The following is a 23,291-nucleotide window of genomic DNA, read 5'->3' as shown; positions in this document are numbered from 1 at the left end:
GTTTCGGCCGTCTTCCCGACAGATGCAGGAGCTGTGACAGCTGCTGTCTCGTACAGCAGCTGCCGCAGCTCCTACAGCGGGGACCGATCGCTGTGTCCCCGCTGTTTAACCCCTTAAAGGCCGCGTTCAATAGAGATCGCGACATTTAGGGGTTAAGTTACCATCGCCGGCCTGCTACACGATAGCGGCCGGCGATGGTTACTATGGCAACCGGACACCAAACAATGGCGTCCGGCTATGCCATCGACGGAAGCCTAGTGGGTCTTGACAAAGTCAGGACCCACTATGCTTGCTGTCAGTGAGTAGCTGACAGTTCTAATACACTGCACTACGCATGTAGTGCAGTGTATTAGAATAGCGATCAGGGCCTCCTGCCCTCAAGTCCCCTAGTGGGACAAAGTAATAAAGTTAAAAAAAAGTTAAAAAAAGATGTGTAAAAATAAGAAAATAAAAGTTTTAAAAGTGAAAAAATACCCTTTTTTTCCCTTATCAGTCCTTTATTATTAATAAAAAGATATAAATAAATAAACTATACATAATTGGTATCGCCGCGTCCGTAACGGCCTGAACTACAAAATTATGTCTTTATTTATCCCGCACGGTGAACGCCGTAAAAGAAAATAATAATAAACCGTACCACAATCACAATTCTTTGGTCACTTCACCTCCCCAAAAATTTATTAAAAATAGATCAAAAAGTCGCATGTACCTAAAAATGGTACTGATGGAAACTACAGTTCGTTACGCAAAAAAGAAGTCCTCGCACGGCTTTATTTATGGAAAAATAAAAAAGTTCTGGCTCTTAGAATAAGGCAACATATTACATATTACTATTGACAGCGGCATTTAATGGGTTAAACTGCCGGAATCGGAGCGCGCTTCGATTCCGGCAGTTGCAGCAGGAGCCAGGCTGTGTATAACAGCCGTGCTCCTACCGCTGATCACGTGGGTACAGTCTCAGTACCCGCACGATTACAGGACGGATATATCCTTCCTCCTGCGCGAACTAGCTGCTGCTGAGGACGGATATATCCGTCCTTCGGCGTTAAGAGGTTAAAAACGCAGATATCCAGTGATTTCAGCTTGTGCTATCAGTAATAAAATGAGAGCACCAAAATGAAGACTGAGATTGCAGAAGTTAGTAGAGCTGGGTGTAGTAGGCGGAGCAAGTGCACTGCTGCATGCACATTGCATGCTGGGACTAGAGCAGTGCATGCAGGGAGGAGAAATACAGGAAGAGAAGAGGAATGAACTTACTGAGCAAAACAAACCTCTCAAGGTAAACAATAGGGAGTTATGTTACTAAAACCATTTATTATCAAGAAAAAGATAGTCAGAGTGCACTAATATATTAATAGAGGAACATTGCATTGATTTAAAAAAAAAAAAAAAAAGGATTGGAAAACCCCTTTAAAGAGGCTCTGAAACGACATTATAATTGGCCTATATGCTACATGATGTGATCGGCGCTGTAATGTAGATTACAGCAATGTTTTTTATTTAGAAAAACGATCATTTTTGACGGAGTTATGACCTATATTAGCTTTATGCTAATGAGTTTCTCAATGAACAACTGGGCGATGTGAAGAGAAGTGTATGACACTGACCAATCTGCGTCATACACTTCTCTCCATTCATTTATACTGCACATAGCGATATAGCTATATCGCTATGTGCAGCCACATAAACACACACTAACATTACTGCAGTGTCATGACAATGAATATACATTACCTCCAGCCAGGACGGCATGTGTATTCAGAATCCTGACCACTTCTCTGTGATTAACAGCACAGCAGGCATAGTCTCGCGAGATTACGCTGTAAATTGTCATTCACAGCGAGATCTGCAGTGCAGTGTAGGCTGAGTCTAGAACAGGAATATGAATGACAGTCTGCAGTGTTGGCACTTGCCCCTTTAGTGGTATTTCTGATATTTGCAGACACTGCTTCTATCATGTAATTTACATTGTGTTCTCTTGCAAAAACACTGGCATATAATATGGTGAATAATATATTTGTTAGGAGCTACTTTCTAGACTATACAATATGAGCAAAAAAAAAATATGTGAGAGATACCTGATAGTACCGACTAACTGCACCTAAATGATACAGTGACCAAAACTGGCACTTATTAAACTGCATTCCATTCTGGTGTACACACTGCCCAACAGCTATTCCGTAGACATGTGGGTTCTTTGATCACATCATATCTTTATCTTTACACTCACACCATGGCATGGAAAGGTCTAGTTATAAGTACATGTGTGCCTTGACATTCGTCGGTGGGCATAGAGGCGAGAGATGGGTTTCTGATAAGTCTGCGCCACTTTCATTATGCTTATAAACAAATACTTCTTTGATTCTCCTCACATGTTCTGACACTGTACAGAGCTGGTCATGCTACAGAAAACTTAGCTTGCTCCAAGTAACAAACCAAACCTTTGTGCTCGAAATCGACTGAATTTCTTATTTCAAGTGGGAAGATAGAAGCTAGGGATTAGAAGAGATTAGAGTCAATGAAATATATGACTTCTAAAAGATTAGCAACCAATATTAAAAGCCATTCTTTAAAGGTTTTGTGCAAGTGATAAATGCTCGACCAAACGAAGATATCCTTCCTTTTAGTAAATTTTCTATTGCAGAATTAGGAACCCATCATCAGAAAAATGATTATTTATAGCAAAATGCATTATATCACAGAAGAAAAACATAAAATAGATTTAGGCCACCTTCACAAGGCATATTTCCAGGTGTCTTTTGTATTAGGGTATGTGCACACGTACTGTTTTCAGCTATTTTTCGGGCCGTAAACGTCCCAAAAACGGCTGAAAAATCGGAAGCAGAACGCCTACAAACATCTGCCCATTGATTTCAATGGGAAATACGGCATTCTGTTCCAACGGGGCGTTTTTAACGCTGCCGTTTTTCAAAAACGGCACGTAAAAACACCCCCGCGAAAAATAAGTGCATGTCACTTCTTGGGACGTTTTTGGAGCCGTTTTTCATTGACGCTATAGAAAACAGCTCCAAAAACGGCAGTGAAAATAGCAAGTTTTCTTAAAAAACGTCTGAAAATCAGGAGCTGTTTTCCCTTTTCAGACGTTTTCGAGTTTGCGTATGCACATACCCTTATACTCCTAAAATGCACTTGAAATACTCTTGCAAACAGCTTACCATTGATGTCAATGGGAAATACGCTGTGTAGTTCGTCCAAGGTGTATTTTTTACGTTGCTGAATTGAATGCCTCGTGAAAATACGTGTCGCAAATAAAAAAAAGTGACATGTCACTTCTTGGAGCGCTTACAAACAGTTTTTTCCCCATTGACACTTCGAAAAACTCTTTCAAAATATACACCTTAAAATACGCTTCAAAAACCCCAAATCGTATTTTTCATCCTGAACATATGCCATGTGAACAGCATAGATATGTCACATAGAAAGCAGGATACTGAAAAAAATAGCAGGGCTGAACCGATATTTCCCACTAGGCCTCAGGAAATGCACAATGCATACCGATGTGTCCCAGGAAAGATGCACCAAATATTCTACTGGCAACTATGCAACCTTATCGGTGTGGGGCAGGGCACATTTCCTAGCTCCATGCGAAGCTGGCAAAGGCTCAATGAATGTCCATGCTCGGACACGCTAGGCAGAATATGAAACGATTTCCTCTCCTAGATTTGTCTCCTGATAAGACATCAAAGAAACTTTATATCAGAAAGCAGACCACAGAAACATGGCTACCACAACCCTGATTTGACACTTGTCGCTTCAATGTGATGTCAGGAGACAGATGCTATTCTAAGGCCTTAATCACACGACAGGGTCCGAGTATCGGCCGATAAAATTCCGGCCGTTTTGCATCCGTTCCGATTCCGTTTCGGGCCGTGTTGCCGTTTTTAACGGCTGATTTTGACCTGTTTTGCATCCGTTTTTTTCCCTGTCCGTTTTAAAATCGGATGAATTTCATTGAAATTTGTTGCCACACACAGCACTCTGTAGATAATGCCACAGCCCCCCTGCTAGGTAATGCCACACAGCCCCCTGTAGGTAATGCCACCCAGAACCCTGCAGGTAATGCCACCCAGCCCCCTGTATGTAATGCCACCCAGCCCCATGCAGGTAATGCCACCCAGCCCCCGCAGGTAATGCCACCCAGCCCCCGGCAGGTAATGCCACCCAGCCCCCTGTAGGTAATGCCACCCAGCTCCCTGTATGTAATGCCACCAAGTCCCCTGTAGGTAATGCCACACAGCCCCCTGTAGGTTGCACCCATCCCCCCCTTCCAGGAGAGGTCACTGACTTCAATGTCCATATATGGACAGTGCAGTCACTGACTTCTCCTGGAGTGGAATCCCCGGCCACAGGGTCGGGGATTCCGCTTCAGAAGTGAGTGACGTCGATGTGTCCATATATGGACAGTGTAGTCACTCACTTCTCCTGTAGCGGAATCCCCAATCCCCGGCCGGGGATTGGGGATTCCGACTCCTACAGGGAGCAAAAAAAGACCCTCCTCCTCCTCACATGCACTGTAAGGAGGAGGAGGAGGAGGAGGAGAGAGAGTGCGAGCGACGGAAGACACGGCCGTCACTCGGGACACATTCCGGTGATGGCCGTGTATTACCCGGACCCATAGAATTCTTTGGGAGCCGGGCGGCCGGGTTAACGGCCGAAAATAAGGCATGTCCCATTTTTTGATGGCCAGGTTTCCCGGTCCGTCAAAAAAAATCGGTTGTGTGCATAGCCCCATTAGGGGACTATTGTTCCTACTGCAGCCGTGTGATGGCCGTTTTATGAACGACTGTCACCTGGCCGGCAAACCCTGTCATGTGAATAAGGGCTAAGAGTGCGCTTTACTAATAAACAGTGACAGCAAGAGTGCTCCTATAACAGAGCCAGTGACAGGGCCACATAAAAGCGACAGCAAGAGTGTCTCCATAACAACTTAAAAATCCTTCTTCTCCTCTGTCAGGAAGTGAAATGTGAGTAGCCGAGCATCTCGATCAGTGATCAGTGTGGAAGAATTCTACCCATTCAGCAGCAGTGGCCAGAGTCAGACCACTTTCATTCCAGTAGACACAGCCAGTATGTTACGGGTAACAAAAAAGCCAACCATGGCTGCTTGGTGACCACGGGTGACATATTGGGAATAAGGCATGTACAACGCTGCACAAATACACTGCCAAACAAACCACAGACCAATGTTAAGGAATATCTGTAGTTTTCGACGCCAACAAAATTCACATACGTTACTGTACTTGTAAACCAAGATAATTCTGTTTCATTATCGTCCGAAAAAGCAATTATTCCATGAGCACCATCCCATATATGCTATTCATCGGTTTGTAACTGTAGCTAAGTTACATTTTTAATTGTTTATTTAATACCATATTGTACAGAGCTATGACATATGTTGAAGTTATATAGGTCAATCATAATAAAGAGTCTTTGATGTCAGCTGAATACTGGAAAAAAAACATGGAAAAATAAGCACTTTACTGTATAGAAATGTCCACCCTTAACTTTTCTTGAATTGTTTTATCTTATACAATTTGTTATGATACCAATTCAGTATAAAATAAGGTATATGTTAAAAATATATATTTATTTTTAACTTGGGAGTTTATGAGCGACAGTTGGTATCTTTTAGAAGCATCCGTCACAGACATTCAGTAAAAAAAAGTATACATTAAAACGTATACTTTTTTAACATGGGAGTTAATGGGCAACGGATGGTCGACAGATGGTATCCGTCAGAGGCATCTATTGGTGGTATCCTTTTTTTTACATATTTGTTTAACATATCGTGCCATACATCTCGGGATATGTCGGGTTTAGAGCTAAGTTAAGGAAGGACACATCTGTAAATCCTTATAGGAAACAAACTAATCCCAAATGACCTGCTCTAGGTTAAGATATACAGCATCGAGCATCACATGAATATTTGTTGTTTCTTCCATGATAGATCTCTACTTACATAGAGAGTATTAAGCTAATGAACAGCTATAGACCAACATAAGGCAAACCTATCTGGATTAACAGAGTTTTGTGGTATAGGCAGCTTCTTTTCATAAACCATTGGAAACTGGAAGCAACTAAGAATTGATTTCACTTTGAATCATGTAATTCTTCATTTTCCAAGATAGAGGCTCTCCCTATGATAACTGCTGGCTGTGGGGGTGTCCAAGAACTTTGATTGTCATAGGTCATGCATAGTCACAATACTTAAAATGATTGTCCAGATTGGACAATCCCTACTTGTTAACAATAAGATGATCACAAAGATTTCCCATGCTGGGGCCCCAGCGATCAGCTCTTATCTTTGGGGAAACCTGGAAGCAAATGTTCAATTTCTTGCGGCGCCACCACAGGGGAAATTAGGCTTTACACGGTGGGTGCCAATTCAAATCAATTGGTTGTCTGTGTAACGCAGGACAGGCCAGGTCCTCCAGAGTGAGAGACACTCTTTGTAGCCATTCTCCACTCTGGCCAAAAGATGTGGATCCTGAACAGGGAATCTTCCTCTCTTAATTCAGAATTCCCTATTAGTGTATATAGACAAATCCTTTAATATTCGACGTTTACTGTACATGAACATTTAAAAAAAAAATCTAAATAGGTCTAACATTCTCTGCGGATTAATACCTTACTTAGGGCGGGTTCACACATGGCGGAATTTCACTTAAATTCCGCTGCGGACACTCCGCAGCGTTATTCCGCAGCGGAGCCGTTTCTCCATTGACTTTCACTTTAATTTAGCAGTGTTCGTTTACACGATGCGTACAATTCCGCTGCGGAGCATAGGCTGCGGAGCGGAATTTGGTGTCCGCAGCATGCTCTGTCTGTTGCGGAGCAGTGGCGGACTCATGGCGGAATTTCTCCATTGACTTCAATGGAGATTCAAAGTTCCGCAATGAAGTCCGCAGCTGTCATGCACATGTCATGTGTGCTGCGGATGCGTCTTGCTTTTTTAACTTGACATTTCTTCATTCTGGCTGGACCTATGTATTTCTAGGTCTACAGCCAGACTGAGGAAGTCAATGGGGCTCCCGTAATGACGGGAGCGTTGCTAGGAGACGTCAGTAAATAGTCACTGTCCAGGGTGCTGAAAGAGTTAAGCGATCGGCAGTAACTGTTTCTGCACCCGGGACAGTGACTACCGATCCCAATATACATGTATCTGTAAAAAAAAATGAAGTTCGTACTTACCGAGAACTCCCTGTTTCTGTCTCCAGTCCGGCCTCCCAGGATGACGTTTCAGTGTAAGTGACGGCTGCAGCCAATCACAGGCCAAGCACAGGCTGCAGCGGTCACATGGACTGGCGCGTCATCCAAGGAGGTCGGGCTGGATGCCGAAGGAGGGACGCGTCATAAAGACAACGGGCGGTAAGTATGAATTTCTTTTACTATCACTAGGGAAAGTGCTGTCCCTTCTCTCTATCCTGCACTGATAGGGAGAAGGGAAGCACTTTTCCCGCAGTCCGCAGCAGCTAGTCCGCATCAATTTTCTGCACATTTTGTGCAGATCCGCAGCCGTAATCCGCAACCCGGATTAGGTGCGGCATTGATGCGGACAGTTGCGGAGGAATTCCGCCATGTGTGGTCATGCCCTAACTTACACTACCTTAATTACTTACACTACCATCAACCTACTTACACTTTAGTAAATCAGCATTGACTTTTGCAAGCTTACGCATACCTTCGAATACTAATGTATAGCAATTCCTCCAAAAGAGGACTCAAAAATCACCAATAATTGATCCCACCTGAATAGCAAATCAAATACTCCTATCACAAAATAGAGGCAGGATAACCACTATAATGCAAAATATAACATCTTTAACAGATACAAGATAAAATACATAATATAACATGGAACGACAAACCCATGATGCAAGGATCCCCACACATAAATACAAAAAAACCTCCTTTAGAAAAAAAATGTACGGGTAAATACAGCAAAGTGCAAGTGCCTGAACAATAAATGCAGCAGCCTTATTCACACGGAGTATTTTGCCGAGTTTTTTGACGCGGAAACCGCGTCGCAAAACTCGGCAAAAACGGCCCGAAAATGCCTCCCATTGATTTCAATGGGAGGCGTCTGCGTCTTTTTCCCACGAGCAGGAAAAAGAAGCGACATGCCCTATCTTCAGGCAATTCCGCCTCTGACCTCCCATTGACTTCAATGGGAGGCAGAGAAAGTGTATTTTGCTGTGTTTTATGCCCGCGGCGCTCAATGGCTGCGGGCGAAAAACGCAGCGAAAATCGGCGTGAAGGGAGAGGAAAATCTGCCTCAAACTTCCAAATGGAATTTTGAGGCAGATATTCCTCCTGCAAAATACTCCGTGTGAACATAGCCTTAGGTTGGGTTTTTTGGAAGTTTGAGGCAGATTTTCCTCTCCCTGCACGCCGATTTTCGCAGCGTTTTTCGCAGTGTTTTTCGCCCGCAGCCATTAAGCGTGACGGGCATAAAACTCAGCGAAATGAGCTTTCTCTGCCTCCCATTGATGTCAATGGGAGGTCAGAGGCGTACACACCCGAAGCTAGGGCATGCCCCTTCTTTCTCCCACGAGACGGTTTTACCGCTCGCGGGAAAAAGACGCCTCCGCCTCCCTTTGAAATCAATGGGAGGCATTATCGGGCCATTTTTTATGAGTTTGCGGCGAAGTTTCCGCATTAAAAATCTCGTAAAAAAACTCAGTGTGAACCGAGCCTTATAGTGACAAGTGTCAAGTTAGGGAAAACAATTAGAGTAGACAGGCACAAAAAGGAGGACAAAATACAGACCAAAAGAGGGAGACCCGGATCCACAACACGTGTTTCGCCACCTGCTTCGTCTGGTGGTCGACTGTAGCGACCCCCCGGACTGATTTTGTAGAACTGATTTTGTTTCCTGGGCTTCTGATGCTTTTTTGGCAATTGATGTGATCACAAGAGTTTTTTGGCATATTGCCCTTTGGCCATTGAACATACAGTTGATATTTGGCACCGTACACAGTGTATGTGTTGTACTCTGCTGTCCTCACAACTGACAGGTGAAATTCACTATTGATAATCTATTCTCTAAAGGACCACTTTTTTCTAGCTCATTTTCAGGCCTGGATTGTGGAATTCCCAGATTACCAGAATAAATATGAGGTTGTTTTATTTATAACTGATGAACTGGCTTGAAGTGATTTATTTTTAGATTGATATTATATTACTGCTCTTATATACAGACATCTGTATTTGTAAGATAACAATATTAAAAATAGACTACAAGGACAAGATTGCAAAAACACTTTCTAAAAAGTAGAATTATTTTTGGTGAATTATTAGGAGTTTAGAAGCACGGTTGTAAAGTAGCTACAAGATGTTGAGAGAAGTTGTTATAAAAGCAATGTAGCATTCATTAGGCTACAAATTACTTTAAAGGGATATTCTGACTATACATATTTCTTTCATATTTATATGATATATAAAAAATGTCTCACAGGTTTGCTTCCACCTCTGGGACCCTACCCTTACCTCCCAACTTTTACATTCGGAAAAGAGGGACATTTTAAGCCACGCCCCTAACCACGCCCAATATCTCACATGAACACATCAAATCACGGCCAGATCCTTCTGCAAATAACAAGTGCACATTGTCACTGCGGATCTCTAGACTGTCGGGATATCACAGATATTATATTTCACGTTGTATCGTCTTTATGTCACTTTTCCTATCCTGGGTGTAACACTTGCTCATCACAGCAGCAGCTGCAGGACAAACCAAAAGGATGAAAACAATGAAAGTCAAGAGCGAGACCCTGTGGTTGATGACTTTTCAATTGACAGGTAGCAGAGTTACATGATGGGGATTTTTTTTTCCAGTTGTGTAACTCTGCTACCGGTCAATGGAAAAATCATCCACCAGAGCCCCCCTGTAGATTTCTCCACACACAGCCCCCCTGTACATAGCGCCAGACACAGCCCCCCTATAGATTCCTCCACACAGCCCCCCTGTAGATTGCTCCACACAGAGCCCCCCTGTAGATAGCTCCACACACAGCCCCCCTGTAGATAGCTCCACACACAGCCCCCCTGTAGATAGCTCCACACACAGTCCCCCTGTAGATAGCTCCACACACAGCCCCCCTGTTGATAGGTCCAGATACAGCCCCCTGTAGTTAGCTCCACATACAACCCCCCTGTAGTTAGCTCCACGCAGCCCCCCCCCCTGTATATAGCGCCAGACATAACCCCCCTGTAGATAGCTCCACACACAGCCCCCTTATAAGAGGTAGCTGACCCTACTGCTGCCACTCTCCGCTCTGCTTTCATTCACCATCAGAAGAAGGCAGGTGTCTTGCGGCGGCGTTCTCACTGGTGTCGATGCCGGCCCGGGAGTGGACCAGATCAGTCACCTGACCTGTCGCCTGACAGGTCAGGTGACTGGACTGGTCTACTCCCGCGCCGGTATCAACCCCAGTGAGAACACCGCCGCAAGACTCCTGTCTTCTTTTGATCGCTGCTGCAGTCGTCTGACATGCAGGGCGCCTGTCAGCAGTGATCAGCTGTTTGATACAGCTGCAGCGCCCAGCGGGACATTTTGCAGACCGCCCGGGACGGTGGGACAGTGGTGAGAAACCGGGACTGTCCCGCCGGATCCAGGACGGTTGGGAGGTATGCCTACCTATTGGGAGAATAAGAAACTTGTGACTATAGTTTTGCATTATAAGGGCCATTTCTGCCTCTCTTCCCTATTGTGACTGCAGCCAGCACCTGGCTTCTAATGCAAATCATGGCCCATATTTTTGTGGGGGACACAGGGGTGGGACTGTTATCAGACATTTATGACCTATTCAATGGATATGCTATAATTGTCTATGGTCTGAATAACCCTTTATTAGTTATGTTTTAGTCCAGATATGTAGCAATATAACATATGAAACAATTTTCAAGTTTCATACTGTATTTGTCAACCACATATCCCTAAGGACCATGGAGTGTTTGTGCATAGCGACCAAATGAAATTTTTTTCCAGTGTAGGTTAGGAAATGAAGGAATGTTTTGATTTTAAGGGTATGTTCACACACACTAATTACGTCCGTAATTGACGGACGTATTTCGGCCGCAAGTACCGGACCGAACACAGTGCAGGGAGCCGGGCTCCTAGCATCATAGTTATGTACGACGCTAGGAGTCCCTGCCTCGCTGCCGGACAACTGTCCCGTACTGTAATCATGTTTTCAGTACGGGACAGCAGTTCCACGGAGAGGCAGGGACTCCTAGCATCGTACATAAGTATGATGGTAGGAGCCCGGCTCCCTGCACTGTGTTCGGTCCGGTACTTGCGGCCGAAATACGTCCGTCAATTACGGACGTAATTAGTGTGTGTGCACATAACCTAATAAGGGCAAAAGCTCAAATTGTTGCCTGCGATTTTTCTACACAAGATTCATTGCTCAGTAATTTTTATGAATAGAAATTTAAAAGCTATATAAACCATTGAAAGGCATATTTTTTTAATAAAAAGGTCAGTGTGATTGGTGAAACTTTATAATTAGTTTTTATTAAAAATAATTTTTACTTTTTGAGATACAGCTGCTCTGTATTCTCTATTCTCTATGCAGAGCAGCTGTATAGTTCGGTAAATCATGTTCCCATCAGGTCTGCGGGACTGACGGGTTCAGTGAAAGCGGGTCCTGCGTATCTCTGACACGCAGGATCCACCTGTTATCCTCCACATCAAAGTTTAGGTCTTAAACGATACAGCTGCTCTGTATAGAGAATACGGAGCAGCTGTATCTCAAAAAAGTAAAACAAATTTTTAATAAAAACGAATTATAAAGTTGCACCAATCCCACTGATAAGACATTTTTTATTAAAAGAAAAATGCCTTTCAAAAAGGTATACATAGCCTTTAACACAATGGTCTGATTTAGATCCATAAATGAATATTGCATCCGAACTGCAATGTAGACCCCCAGCAATATGGACCAAATAGCTGATACAAGACATGATTAAAATACTATTGTATTTTCCAATCTGAGAAAGGTTATAAGGTGTACTTTTCCACCTATATAAGAACAATATTATTAATAGCTAATAATTACAGTCACCGCCTGTTCATCTGTACTGGAATTTTGACACTTTTCCCATAACTTTTAGCTAAAATGTAACAGATGATTGCAAGGTACATATTATAGCAGGGAATTGCACTTTCTTCTATAATTCGGCGTAGATATCATTGGCCAATTCTGAAGTCATTTCCCTGAAGATAATTAATGTTTCTATGTCTACTATTCTAATACATGGCTTGGCCTTGTTAATGTCAGGAGGACCCCACAACATGTCAGTGGCCATATGTCTGGCTGTCTTATGACAAATACAGGTCCCTCTTGTATTGTAATAAATTATACTATCTGCTGATTTTAAGACTTCTAAAGTTACCATTTATGAAGGGTGAGTCACAAAATCTTAATTACTAACTCATGAAACAAAAGCATATTGAGCCGCGCCCTACTACATGTTCTCAAATACATCTTTGTGTTAGAAGACATGGACATGTTGTGTAGAGATTAGTGGTCTTCATAGCATGACACCTTCAGCTGGGGTACAGCCATGCCGTTAAATTATCCCTTGTGGTTAAAATTTCGTTTAGGAACTATCCCACCTAAAGGGCTATTTTTAATCCAGGAATATTCATAAATGAGAAGCTTGTGGTCCTTTGTTACCATCGACATTATATACATGGGACGCACAGAAGGAGGGAATAAAAGACCTGCCTTGTCAACCCAACATGATAATGCCACACCACCCAACCCCCATTATTGTAATAAACCACATCCAAATTGATAATGAGCCCTACCCTATAGACATTTCCCTTCCCTTGGTACACAGGTCTCTTCCTAAAGGCAAGTATGTAACAGACTGCACTTGAATAAAGGAGAAAAAAAATATTAAAAGCAAACGCTCACTGATTTGTGCTACTTTTCTTTCTTTGAATGATAGCAGTGCTAGAATATTTTCAGTGGCTTAGAAGATCCCCGTGTAAACAATATTTGGATCAATAAAATCATGTAGCAAAAATGACGGGACATTTTGGCGATAGAAGAACCAGGTTTGAACACATTCTACATAAAACATAATGAAAAATTCATGACATGCCAATCACATCATTGGGGGACTGGTGGCTTGAACCCCCACCAATATTAAGAACACATGGGTCCTGTCACTTAATTTTATGCAGAGATTACCTCACATAAGGTTTATGAAAACCTACAAGAGTATTCCCGATAAATTCAATGGAGAAGTGGACAAGCATGAGAGGTTACCTATTCACTAGAGGGGGACAACCACTGGCAATACGCTGTTATCAGCGGGGGTTGCTCTTCCCTGCCGCGGATTTCCCCTGCACTAACAGGGGAAATGTGGTATTACACAGGCCCTTTCACATAAATGGGCGACCATACAATACGTGGTCCTGTTTTGTTTTTCTAGCGTCTCTCTGCTCTGGCTCATAGAGAGGAGTGTCGAATAGTAGATCTCCTGTATGATATAATATGACCTAATAGGGAGTTGAACACAAGCAGGTGCTGCAGTTTTTGTTTAGTCCCATCTATCACTGCACATGGAAGCTTACACTCTAATTGCCCTATACACTAGATCTGTCATATGCAGTACAGGGTTTTCTTCTTAGGAGAATGTAGGAAGGTAATGATAGGCTTTTGTTGAGCCTTTGTACATGTAACAGACAGGGCCAGCACTCCGTGAATACCCAAGATTTACAACTTTTTTCTTGTAGGCCTGCCCTTAGGGCTACTGGGAAATCTTGCTCTCAGCATAAGGCCCCAGTAAGGAGCTGTGAAGCCTCCATGGGCTGGTGTAGAGGCTTTGGAGCCGCATGTACAGAGCTATTCTTTCGTAGAAACAATATTTTTAGAGGAGAATACCTCCTAGATACGGCAATGATACACAATCTGACAGAAAAAAAATCTCTGTATGCAGTTAGAGGTACAGTAAAGAGCACATGCACTACAATGGGAGCCCTCATACATGTGTACAAAACGGCGTGTGCATGAGGCTTAAGACAGTAATCAAAGGAGGGTTACAGTTATATTCGGTTTCAGGGGCGGACATGGACATTAGCAGGCCCCTGTGCAAATACAATTTATGGGCCCCTTGCTCTCCAATAGTTCACCCATGTGTTTCTAACAATCCACCAGCAACTGAGAACTATGAAATTCAATAGCTTGGTTCTTATAATATTCAATATAATACACAGTAGGAAGCTACTTTTAAAGTGGCGGTGGGTCCCTCCACCTAATGGGCCCTTGTGCAGCTTCCCTGGTTGCAAATAACGGTATGTTCGGCCCTGTTCGGTGTCCTCAAGCACAAGATCAATAGATACTTTCACCCTCCTCGAAAGATACAATTAGTTTCACCTTATAATGTGCAAGCAAAACATAATCTTGGTGCGGTTAAAGGGTTGGAAACTAGTTTTCCAGGAGCACTTTCAGAAACTGCATTGCATATTTTGTACATATGTCAAGAGATCTGTTGTAGAAATACAAAATACTCACTGTTTAAATATATATATATTATATACACACATACACGCACACCCACATATATGACAGGTCGTGTAACAACGTCTAGCCATCCAGAAATGAATTGTCTAGGGTGGGGTAGACTAAAAGCAGGATTCTCTGAGCAGCAAGGCTTCTTTGCACTTCTTGAAATTAACGGAATATCACCTCTCCCGTGAGACCAGCCCTAAGGGACCGGGTGTGGTATTGTTCTATTCCAACAAGTCCTGTGTGTGCGACACAGTGAAGTCTGAAATTCACATATGTAGTACAGCTGACCATAGATGCAGGAATAAAAATCTGACTGTAAAAGACTGTTGTTAACCATTATTGATATGTTTATGGGAATAAAATAATTGCTTCTGACATATAGAAATTTGTTTGTTCTGCTGTAACTGGTTAAGGACTTGTCTCAAACATGCACGGGGGCTCATGACTAATATTGGGGCAGATACACAAAATATTGCAGATTTACCAATGTATTTTTACAGCAATTTTCTGGGCCTACGGCCATATTTATTAAGCCCCTGCTCCACGTGAAACTGTGAAAAAGTGAGTGTGGCTTCAGAGTGGCATAGAGTGCAAGTCACTTACTATCAATCTCCACTACTAGAAAAGTGGCAACAAGGTGGTGATCGTTGTACGAAGGAAATGCTCTGGTATTGATGAATCTCCCCAATGTTTTAAAAATGGGCTACATTTCATTCTAAATTCATAGGTATCACAATTCTGATTCATTGTATATGTGCACCATAAAATAACGGACACGTGTGCCATGGTTGCCACGCCTCCTTATTCCCCTCCCTTTCCTCACGGCAAATGGAGGACAAAGTGGCTATGTATCATCTAAATCTGGCTCAGATAGACCTTACATGGTTGTTGCCTAGCAACACGGACAATTTGCCGGGAGGAGACTTTTATACACTATTAAATGTATTTGGTCTCTACAAACCTCTATAAATAAGGACACGGTGCAGCATATCCACTTACTTCTTTTCACATATAACTAAATATCGGTGCCAAAAATGCCACCTGTATGCCAAGCGTTTGTTAAATGATGGAAAATCCACAAGATATTTAAATAGCTGCAGGGTATAAATGCCATCCTGATTTCTACAACTACTGGGAGCATTATATTATGCGTAAAGGATGTGCGCCTATTTCGCAGCGTCTCCTCCTCAAAGAAATGCTACTGTTTTAACATAAGCAGCCATTGTCCAGACAGCGGAGTGTGTGTTCATTTATAGGACAAGATGGATGCTGCTGAGGTAATCCTGAACACCCCCCCCCCCCCCACCCTAGGAAAGATGCTTTGTACTTATTCTGCACTTGTTAATGCAATGGCTTGTCAAAATACTGCGGAGACAGAGACTTCTGGATGACTGCACCTGCCTGTAGACCTACCCATGCCCAGCAAACCACACCGGCTTAGTGCCAGCAGTCACATACTGGATGGCATGCCACATCTCCTCACAAGTGCATTCCATAGAAAGCCTTTGTCATTACTGCTGAGGTGGTAGGAGCACATTCAGCTCCGTATCTTATTAATCTTCCTTCATGACGATGGATCTGCCCATATCGTGAGTGTTAATAATAAAAATAATAGTAATATTATTACATCATTGTAACAAATTAGACAAATAAAATGCAATTCAGTATCAATAACGTCAAAGGAATAAAATCAGTTGTATCTGAGGCAACATTTAAGTGATCCCTGTCAGCCCATGTTCCTTTTGTCTGAGTGGTAAAGATGGAGTGGGTACTACCTACTCCACTCCCTGTGCACCCCCCACCCATCACCCCACCAAAGGTCTAATTAAATTCAGCACAGACAAAGCCCGGCTGCACATCTACAATGTGACAATGAAGGGCAGGCCTGCCACCGAACATAAGGAGGCCAATGGTTGTCTGCATTGCATTGCACCTGCGACAAATGGCCGAAATGGCCAGAAATCTTACGGAGATGACGGCAGAAAAACATGGGCATATACATGGCTGCCCGACAATATTTACCACATACATGGGTGGACTCACATCCTTTTGCGTGATTTTTCTGACAATTTTTTTTTTTACATACAAACGTCCACAGATATGAAATTATAGGCAAGATATTATAGGATGAAGGAGAACATGGGGTTTACAACTACGTATATCATCCTAAAATCTGGTCAGATGACTGGAGCAGAACGGTAAAATGTGTAGGTCATTTACACGGTGATCATTAATCTGGTAATAGACCGCTCTATATTGGGGGACATTACTGGCAATGAGAAATAGGGATAGATAAGGGCAAGTCGGTATACAGTTGGGTGGTGCACTAAGGACCACCCCTAACCGGGGTGTCATCCTTTGATGTAAGAACCCCTGCAATATTAAGAAATGACTACTATACTATGTAATGACATCTGTACAATGTATACAATGTGTATGAGGTGCTCTATGTCTACCCTTCTTCTCCAGGCACAATAATAATATGTGAATGATATAGATCCATCCACCTGCCAGGGAGGCTGTGCCAGATTCTAGTAAGGGAGCCCTGTACACTGATCCTAATACAGGCAGGTCCATTTCACCTTCTTAGGATAATCCCGGACACAGAGGGACTATTACAATAAAGTGTCCATGACTCAGGAGCTGCTACACAATACAGACAATAAATAAACTGTGTGATAAGAGGCTGCAAACCCTGGCAGGATCGGCAGCAGCAAACAATCCACAGTGACTAGCAGTGATCAGACATGACAGCTAGGAATATACAAGAGATGCATTGACTCACTGTTATCCTAGGAATGTTCTTCTTGCCCTGGTAAGACATGATGCTCTCCTCTTCCCTCTGCAGCCTGCTCCCTTTGTGTCTGTTTTACAGCAGATCAGGTAAAGGGATTTTGTTTTGTTATTTTTTTCTTAGCTGCCTTAGACAATAGTAAATCCCTTTTTGCAGTGCCAGCTGGGACTCTGAAGAGAGAGAGACAGAAAGAGAGAGAAGATCTGGGCTCCTCCTTCTCTAGTACTGGCTAGGCAGTGGCCTCACCCACCTCCCTTGCTCTGCATCTGCACTATACGTCTTTCGACAGCAGGGGGTGCTAAATACACTGCAGATTTCATCACCGAATCAAAAAACTAGAAAGCGTTTTTAATGTAATCTTTTCAGGAAACAAAACTCCAGGATGTCGCGGTGTTTAGCAGCTCTAATCCCCAGTGTGACCGGAACAGGTTGATGCAATCCGAATGTTTGCTTGGTAATGAAAATGATGCGATTCTGAAGCTATGATAACCTGGCCTGTATTAACATGTTCCCGATATGATCAATGTGACTACTATTGTACAATGATCAGACCACAACATTATAGGGTGCAGTCACACACGGCTCAGCTCATTTGAATGGAACTTCCATCCAGCGGCTGCAGAAGAATTCACAAGAATGAAGTGATTTTCAGTCGCAGAAATGTCTGCAACAAAATCTTTAGGGCTTATTCAGACGAACGTAGTATAGGTCCATGTAATGGACGTTTGTTTTAAGGGTTTGTTCACACGGCGGGGGTCCGTAACGGCTGAAATTACGGGGATGTTTCAGCCTGAAAACATCCCCGTAATTTCAGCCGTACCGGCATGTGCAGGCGCTTGAACGCCGCGTCAATTACGGCCGTAATTAGCGCTGCTATTCATTGGAGTCAATGAATAGCGGCTCCAATTACGGCCAAAGAAGTGACAGGTCACTTCTTTGACGCGGGCGTCTAGTTACGCGCCGTCATTTGACAGCGGCGCGTAAATATACGCCTCGTGTGAACAGACAAACGTCTGCCCATTGCTTTCAATGGGCAGATGTTTGTCAGCGCTATTGAGGCGCTATTTTCAGACGTAATTCGGGGCCAAAACGCCCGAATTACGTCCGTAAATAGGCCGTGTGAACATACCCTTACGGTGTCACACAGACGCATGTATTTTAACGGGGGTTTTTACACTGCCTTCGTTTTAACGGACCGTGTGAAGGGCGCGTGAAAAATATAGGACATGTCCTATTTTCGTCCGTTTTCACGGATCACTCAATAGACTCAAGTCTATGAGGGATCCATGAAAATGGGTCCCGCACGGGTGTAAGAGTATGTTCACACGGCAGCCTCCGTTACGTCTGAAATTACGGAGCTGTTTTCAGGAGAAAACAGCTCCGGCATTTCAGACGTAATGGCAAGTGCAGGCGCTTTGCGCTGCGTCCATTACGGACGTAATTGGAGCTGTTTTTTCATGGTTTCAATGGAGAACGGCTATAATTACGTCTCAAGAAGTGACAGGCACTCCTTTGACGCGGGCGTCTTTTTTACACACCGTCATTTAACAGCGGCGCATAAAAAAAATGACCGTCGGCACAGAACATCGTAACCCCATTCGTTTGCCGACGCTTTGGAGCCGTATTTTCGGACGTAATTCGAGGCTAAAACGCTTTAAGGTATGTTCACACATCCTAACAAATTACGTCTGAAATTACGGAGCTGAATTTCAGAGGTTTTTGCAAGTACTCGCGTTTTTCGCGGCGTCCATTACGGACATAATTGGAGCTGTTTTTCAATGCAGTCAATGAAAAACCGCTCCAAAAACGTCCAAAGAAGTAACATACACTTTGACGCGGGCGTCTTTTTACGTGCCGTCTTTTGACAGCGATGGGTAAAATTACACCTCGTCTGAACAGAACACTGTAAAACCCATTGCAAGCAATGGGCAGATGTTTGCAGGCGTCATGGCGCCGTCTTTTCAGGCGTAATTAGAGGCGTAAAACGCCCGATTTATGTCTGAAAATAGGCCGTGTGAACATACCCTTATAGTAACATAGTATCTATAGGATGGGGGGGGGGTAATACATTTCTTCACCAATTACCCACATCCATCAATCTATGGCTAAATTCACACCACGCTCAGTGTTTACCTTCTATATGATCGTTTGAAACGTATGTCGTTTCTGCAATTGACTGCCATTAAAAGTAAAGTGCGTGATATACGTTTTTTGTATAAAGTTGTAATGAAAAGCACAGTCTACTGCACTTGTCAATAAAGTTTGGGCTGCAGAATCCCAACGTATACTGACCAGACCTATGCCAAAACTACGCTCTTCTGACACACGTTTGGCCTTTTCAAACATCATTTTTTCCATCAAAATGTGAGCTGCACATAGTTGCCATCTGTTTCGTGATCCATATTTTATTTCCTTTGGCATAAGTTGTGCCAATCTTATTTAGGTAAAAGTTTCCCAGAGTTTTCCAAAAAAGGTGTCGTGTTAGAAGGCTTAGGCCTCATGCATATGACTGTGTTTTACGGCTCTATTATGTATGACGCTGTAAGGTTATGTTCAGACGATTAACAAAATACGTCTGAAAATACGGAGCTGTTTTCAAGGGAAAACAGCTCCTGATTTTCAGACGTTTTTTGAGCAACTCGCGTTTTTCGCGGCGTTTTTTACGGCCGTTTTTGGAGCTGTTTTCAATAGACTCTATGAGAAAACGGCTCCAAAAACGACCCAAGAAGTGTCCTGCACTTCTTTTGGCGGGCCGTTATTTTACGCGCCGTATTTTGACAGCGACGCGTAAAATGACAGCTCGTCTGCACAGAACATCGTAAGACCCATTGCAAGCAATGGGCAGATGTTTGCCGACGTATTGGAGCCGTCTTTTCAGGCGTAATTCGAGGCGTAAAACGCCTCCATTACATCTGAAAAGAGGTCGTGTGCACATACCCTAAGGGTATGTTCACACGGAGTGTTTTCAGACAATTTTCGGGCCGTAAACGTTCCAAAAAATCGGCTGAAAAATCTGAAGAAGAACGCCTTCAAATATCTGCCCATTGATATCAATGGGAAAAATCGCGTTCTGTTCTGACGGGCCGTTATTTTCGTGGCCGTTTTTCATGTTTTACATGTTTTTTGCTTTTTACATGTTGGAAAACGCACCAAAAAACAGCCGAAAATGCCTCCCATTGATTTCAAAGGGAGGCAGAGGCGGTTTTTTCCCGCGAGCAGAAAAAAACTACTCGAGGGAAAAAGAAGCGACATGCCCTATCTTCGGGCGTTTACGTCTCTGACCTCCCATTGACATCAATGGGAGGCAGAGAAAGCATATTTCGAGGCATTTTTTGCCCGTGGCGCTCAATGGCCGTGGGCAAAAAACGCCACGAAAATCGGCATGCAGGCAGAGCAAAATCTGCCTGCAAAAAACTCAGTGTGAACCCAGCCTTAGGGTATATTCACACAGCACATTTGTTGCAGAAATGTATGCGACTGTTCCATTCATCTGAATGAGGTTGTTTCAGCAGTAGAACATGGATTCTGCAAGTTCCATTAACATGAATGGAAACAGAAATTTCTGCAACAAAATCTGCCGTGTGTGAAACCACCCTAATGTGTAAAGGTAAAACTTGAATTTAACGCCTTTGAAAAAGTTTCTTTTTTGTTTTAATAAAAATGTCCATCAGTGTGTATGGTGCAGCTTTCAAAATACTTTATATTAAAAATAATTTCTACTTTTTGAGATACAGCTGCTTTGTATGCTTTGTACAGAGCAGCTGTATCTAGCACTAAGACCTGAATCTCTCAGGTCCACGGAACTGACGGGTTCAGTGAAAGCGGGTCCTGTGTGTCTCTGACACTCGGGATCCACCTGTAATCTATAACATCTACGTTATGAACTTAGATGTGATCCATAACAGCTCTATCCTGGACCTTCTGACACTGACCCCCGTCAGTCCTGCTGATCTGACAGATACAGGTCTCAGCGCTAAATACAGCTACTCTGTATACAGGATATAAAGCAGCTGTATCTCAAAAACTAAAAATAACTTTTAATAAAAAGTATTTTGATGTTGCATCAATCGCACTGATAGACATTTTTATTTAAAAAAAAAAAAAACAATTGCAAAGGTGCACATAACCTTTCATTTTCATTAGCCACCCCTAAATCCCTCTGTAATACTGTCCACAATATTATGGGAGAAAGCAGAGCTTTATGTGAAATAATGACAAAAAAATGTCCTATTCTCACCCTGGTCAGACAGATTAAGGCTAGGTTCACACACTACATATTTGTTGCAGAATTTCATTTGCGGACTCCACACAGAAATTCCGCAACAAAGTATAGTACAGTGTAACAAACCCCATTCACACACAGTGTAAAATATCCCAGGTATTTTTCATTATTACTTATATTCGCTTCTTTTGGACACAGCCGGGTCTTTGATGCTGGGAGAGCATGGTGTGTTGTTGTTTGGCCTAGCAAGCAGGGTAGCCCGCTCTATGAATTATCAAGGCGTCACAAATAGGCTTCTACCTGGCTATACACGTTGCGCCTCATGACTTACACACTATCCCTCCATGTTTCACACACTTGCATCCCATTATTCATTTATTTTTGAGGTACTTTACTCATTACTGCCCCCTATATTTCACTTACATTATTACACTTGCACATACACTATTCATTTATTATTTCTTACTACACATCCCATGCACCACATACCACTCCCCTCAAGACTAGTGGGAGTGGCTATTATTATTTAAAGCACCTGCTCACTCGCCTTCATCAGCGTTTCTGACCTGGCTGTGTCCATTTGTAAGTATGGCCTTTTTCGGTGTTTTTGCATAAATGTCCTTGTTTTTATCTGTTTTGAGTGTAAAATATCTGCAGCACATTCTGGCCCTATCTGTTGATGTAGATATTTACCACTTATTTGATCCACAGCTAAATTCACACAAAAATTAACTAAATCAGTATGTAATGCATGCAGATTTTGGTGCACATTTCTAAGCTGGTACGGGTATGTTCACACGCACTGTTTTCAGACACAATTCGGGCGTTTTACGCCTGAAAATACGCCTACAAACATCTGCCCATTGCTTTCAATGGGTTTTACGGTGTTGTGTTTCCACAAGGTGTTATTTTACGCGTCGCTGTCAAAATACGGCGTGTAAAAAGGCAACCGCGAAAAAGAACTGCATGTTACTTCTTGGGACATTTTTGGAGCCGTTTTTCATTGACTCCATTGAAAAACAGCTCCAATAACGTCTGTAAAATACGCCGCAAAAAACGTGAGTTGCTACAAAGACGTCTGAAAATCTGGAGCTGTTTTCAGACGTATTTTGCTAAGCCGTGTGAACATACCCTTATTATTTATGCGATGTGTGAACCCGGTCTAAACCAACCTGCAATAATGAATAACTCAACTGGGAGACACAAAGTCCCTTGCTGGTCTTTCCACCCCGTGACCATTTTCAAATATGCAACATAAATACTTAAAGGGTAACTAAACGTTCAACAAACTTCTGACATGTATAGTGACATGTCAGAGGTTTTGATTGGTGGGGGTCCGACGAGCACTGAGACCCCCACCAATCCCTAAGGCCCCATGCACACGACCGTAAAAAAACTCCGTTTTTGCGGACCGCAATTGCGGTCCGCAAAAACTGAGCCATTCACTTTCATTCAACACTGACACCTTTCCGTAGCACTACGGAAGGGTGTCCGTGCCGTGGAAATGTTCCAGGAATTATGGAACATGTCCGTTCTTTCGCATTTTGCGGGCCGTACTCCCATACTTTGTATGGAAGCACGGCCCGAAAATGCGGCTGTCAGTCAGCGGCCGGCCGTGCCCGCAATCGCGGGCCGTGATTGCGGGCACGGTCGTGTACATGGGGCCTAAAACGAAGCGCATAAGCCCTCGTGTGAGCGCTCAGCGCTTGGTTTCTGTTCGGCTTTT

General features: G+C 43.2%; 1 protein-coding gene and 1 long non-coding RNA gene across 3 annotated transcripts in view; one reads left to right on the top strand and one right to left on the bottom strand.

Annotated features, from left to right (window-relative positions):
* The window catches only part of DPYSL3 (dihydropyrimidinase like 3), a 156,077-nt gene that overhangs the window by 42,159 nt on the left and 90,627 nt on the right, over positions 1 to 23,291 (bottom strand). Inside the window, exon 1 of one of the 2 annotated variants that reach the window (XM_075856519.1) lies at positions 17,335 to 17,558. The exons of the other annotated variant lie outside the window; for it this stretch is intronic. Within the exon in view, the coding sequence (XP_075712634.1) occupies positions 17,335 to 17,373 (39 nt within the window). The 5' untranslated portion in view covers positions 17,374 to 17,558. Of the gene's footprint in view, positions 1 to 17,334; positions 17,559 to 23,291 lie in introns of those variants that run through there. 2 annotated transcript variants of the gene reach the window in all.
* Positions 1,178 to 23,291, top strand: part of LOC142749019 (uncharacterized) — a 101,621-nt gene continuing 79,507 nt past the window's right edge. Inside the window, exon 1 of the long non-coding RNA XR_012882356.1 lies at positions 1,178 to 1,279. This is a non-coding gene — a long non-coding RNA (uncharacterized LOC142749019). The remainder of the gene's footprint in view (positions 1,280 to 23,291) is intronic.

This window comes from Rhinoderma darwinii, chromosome 3 (assembly GCF_050947455.1).
Source record: "Rhinoderma darwinii isolate aRhiDar2 chromosome 3, aRhiDar2.hap1, whole genome shotgun sequence".
Taxonomy (NCBI): domain Eukaryota; kingdom Metazoa; phylum Chordata; class Amphibia; order Anura; family Rhinodermatidae; genus Rhinoderma; species Rhinoderma darwinii.
This window is presented reverse-complemented; position numbering and strand designations above follow the sequence as displayed.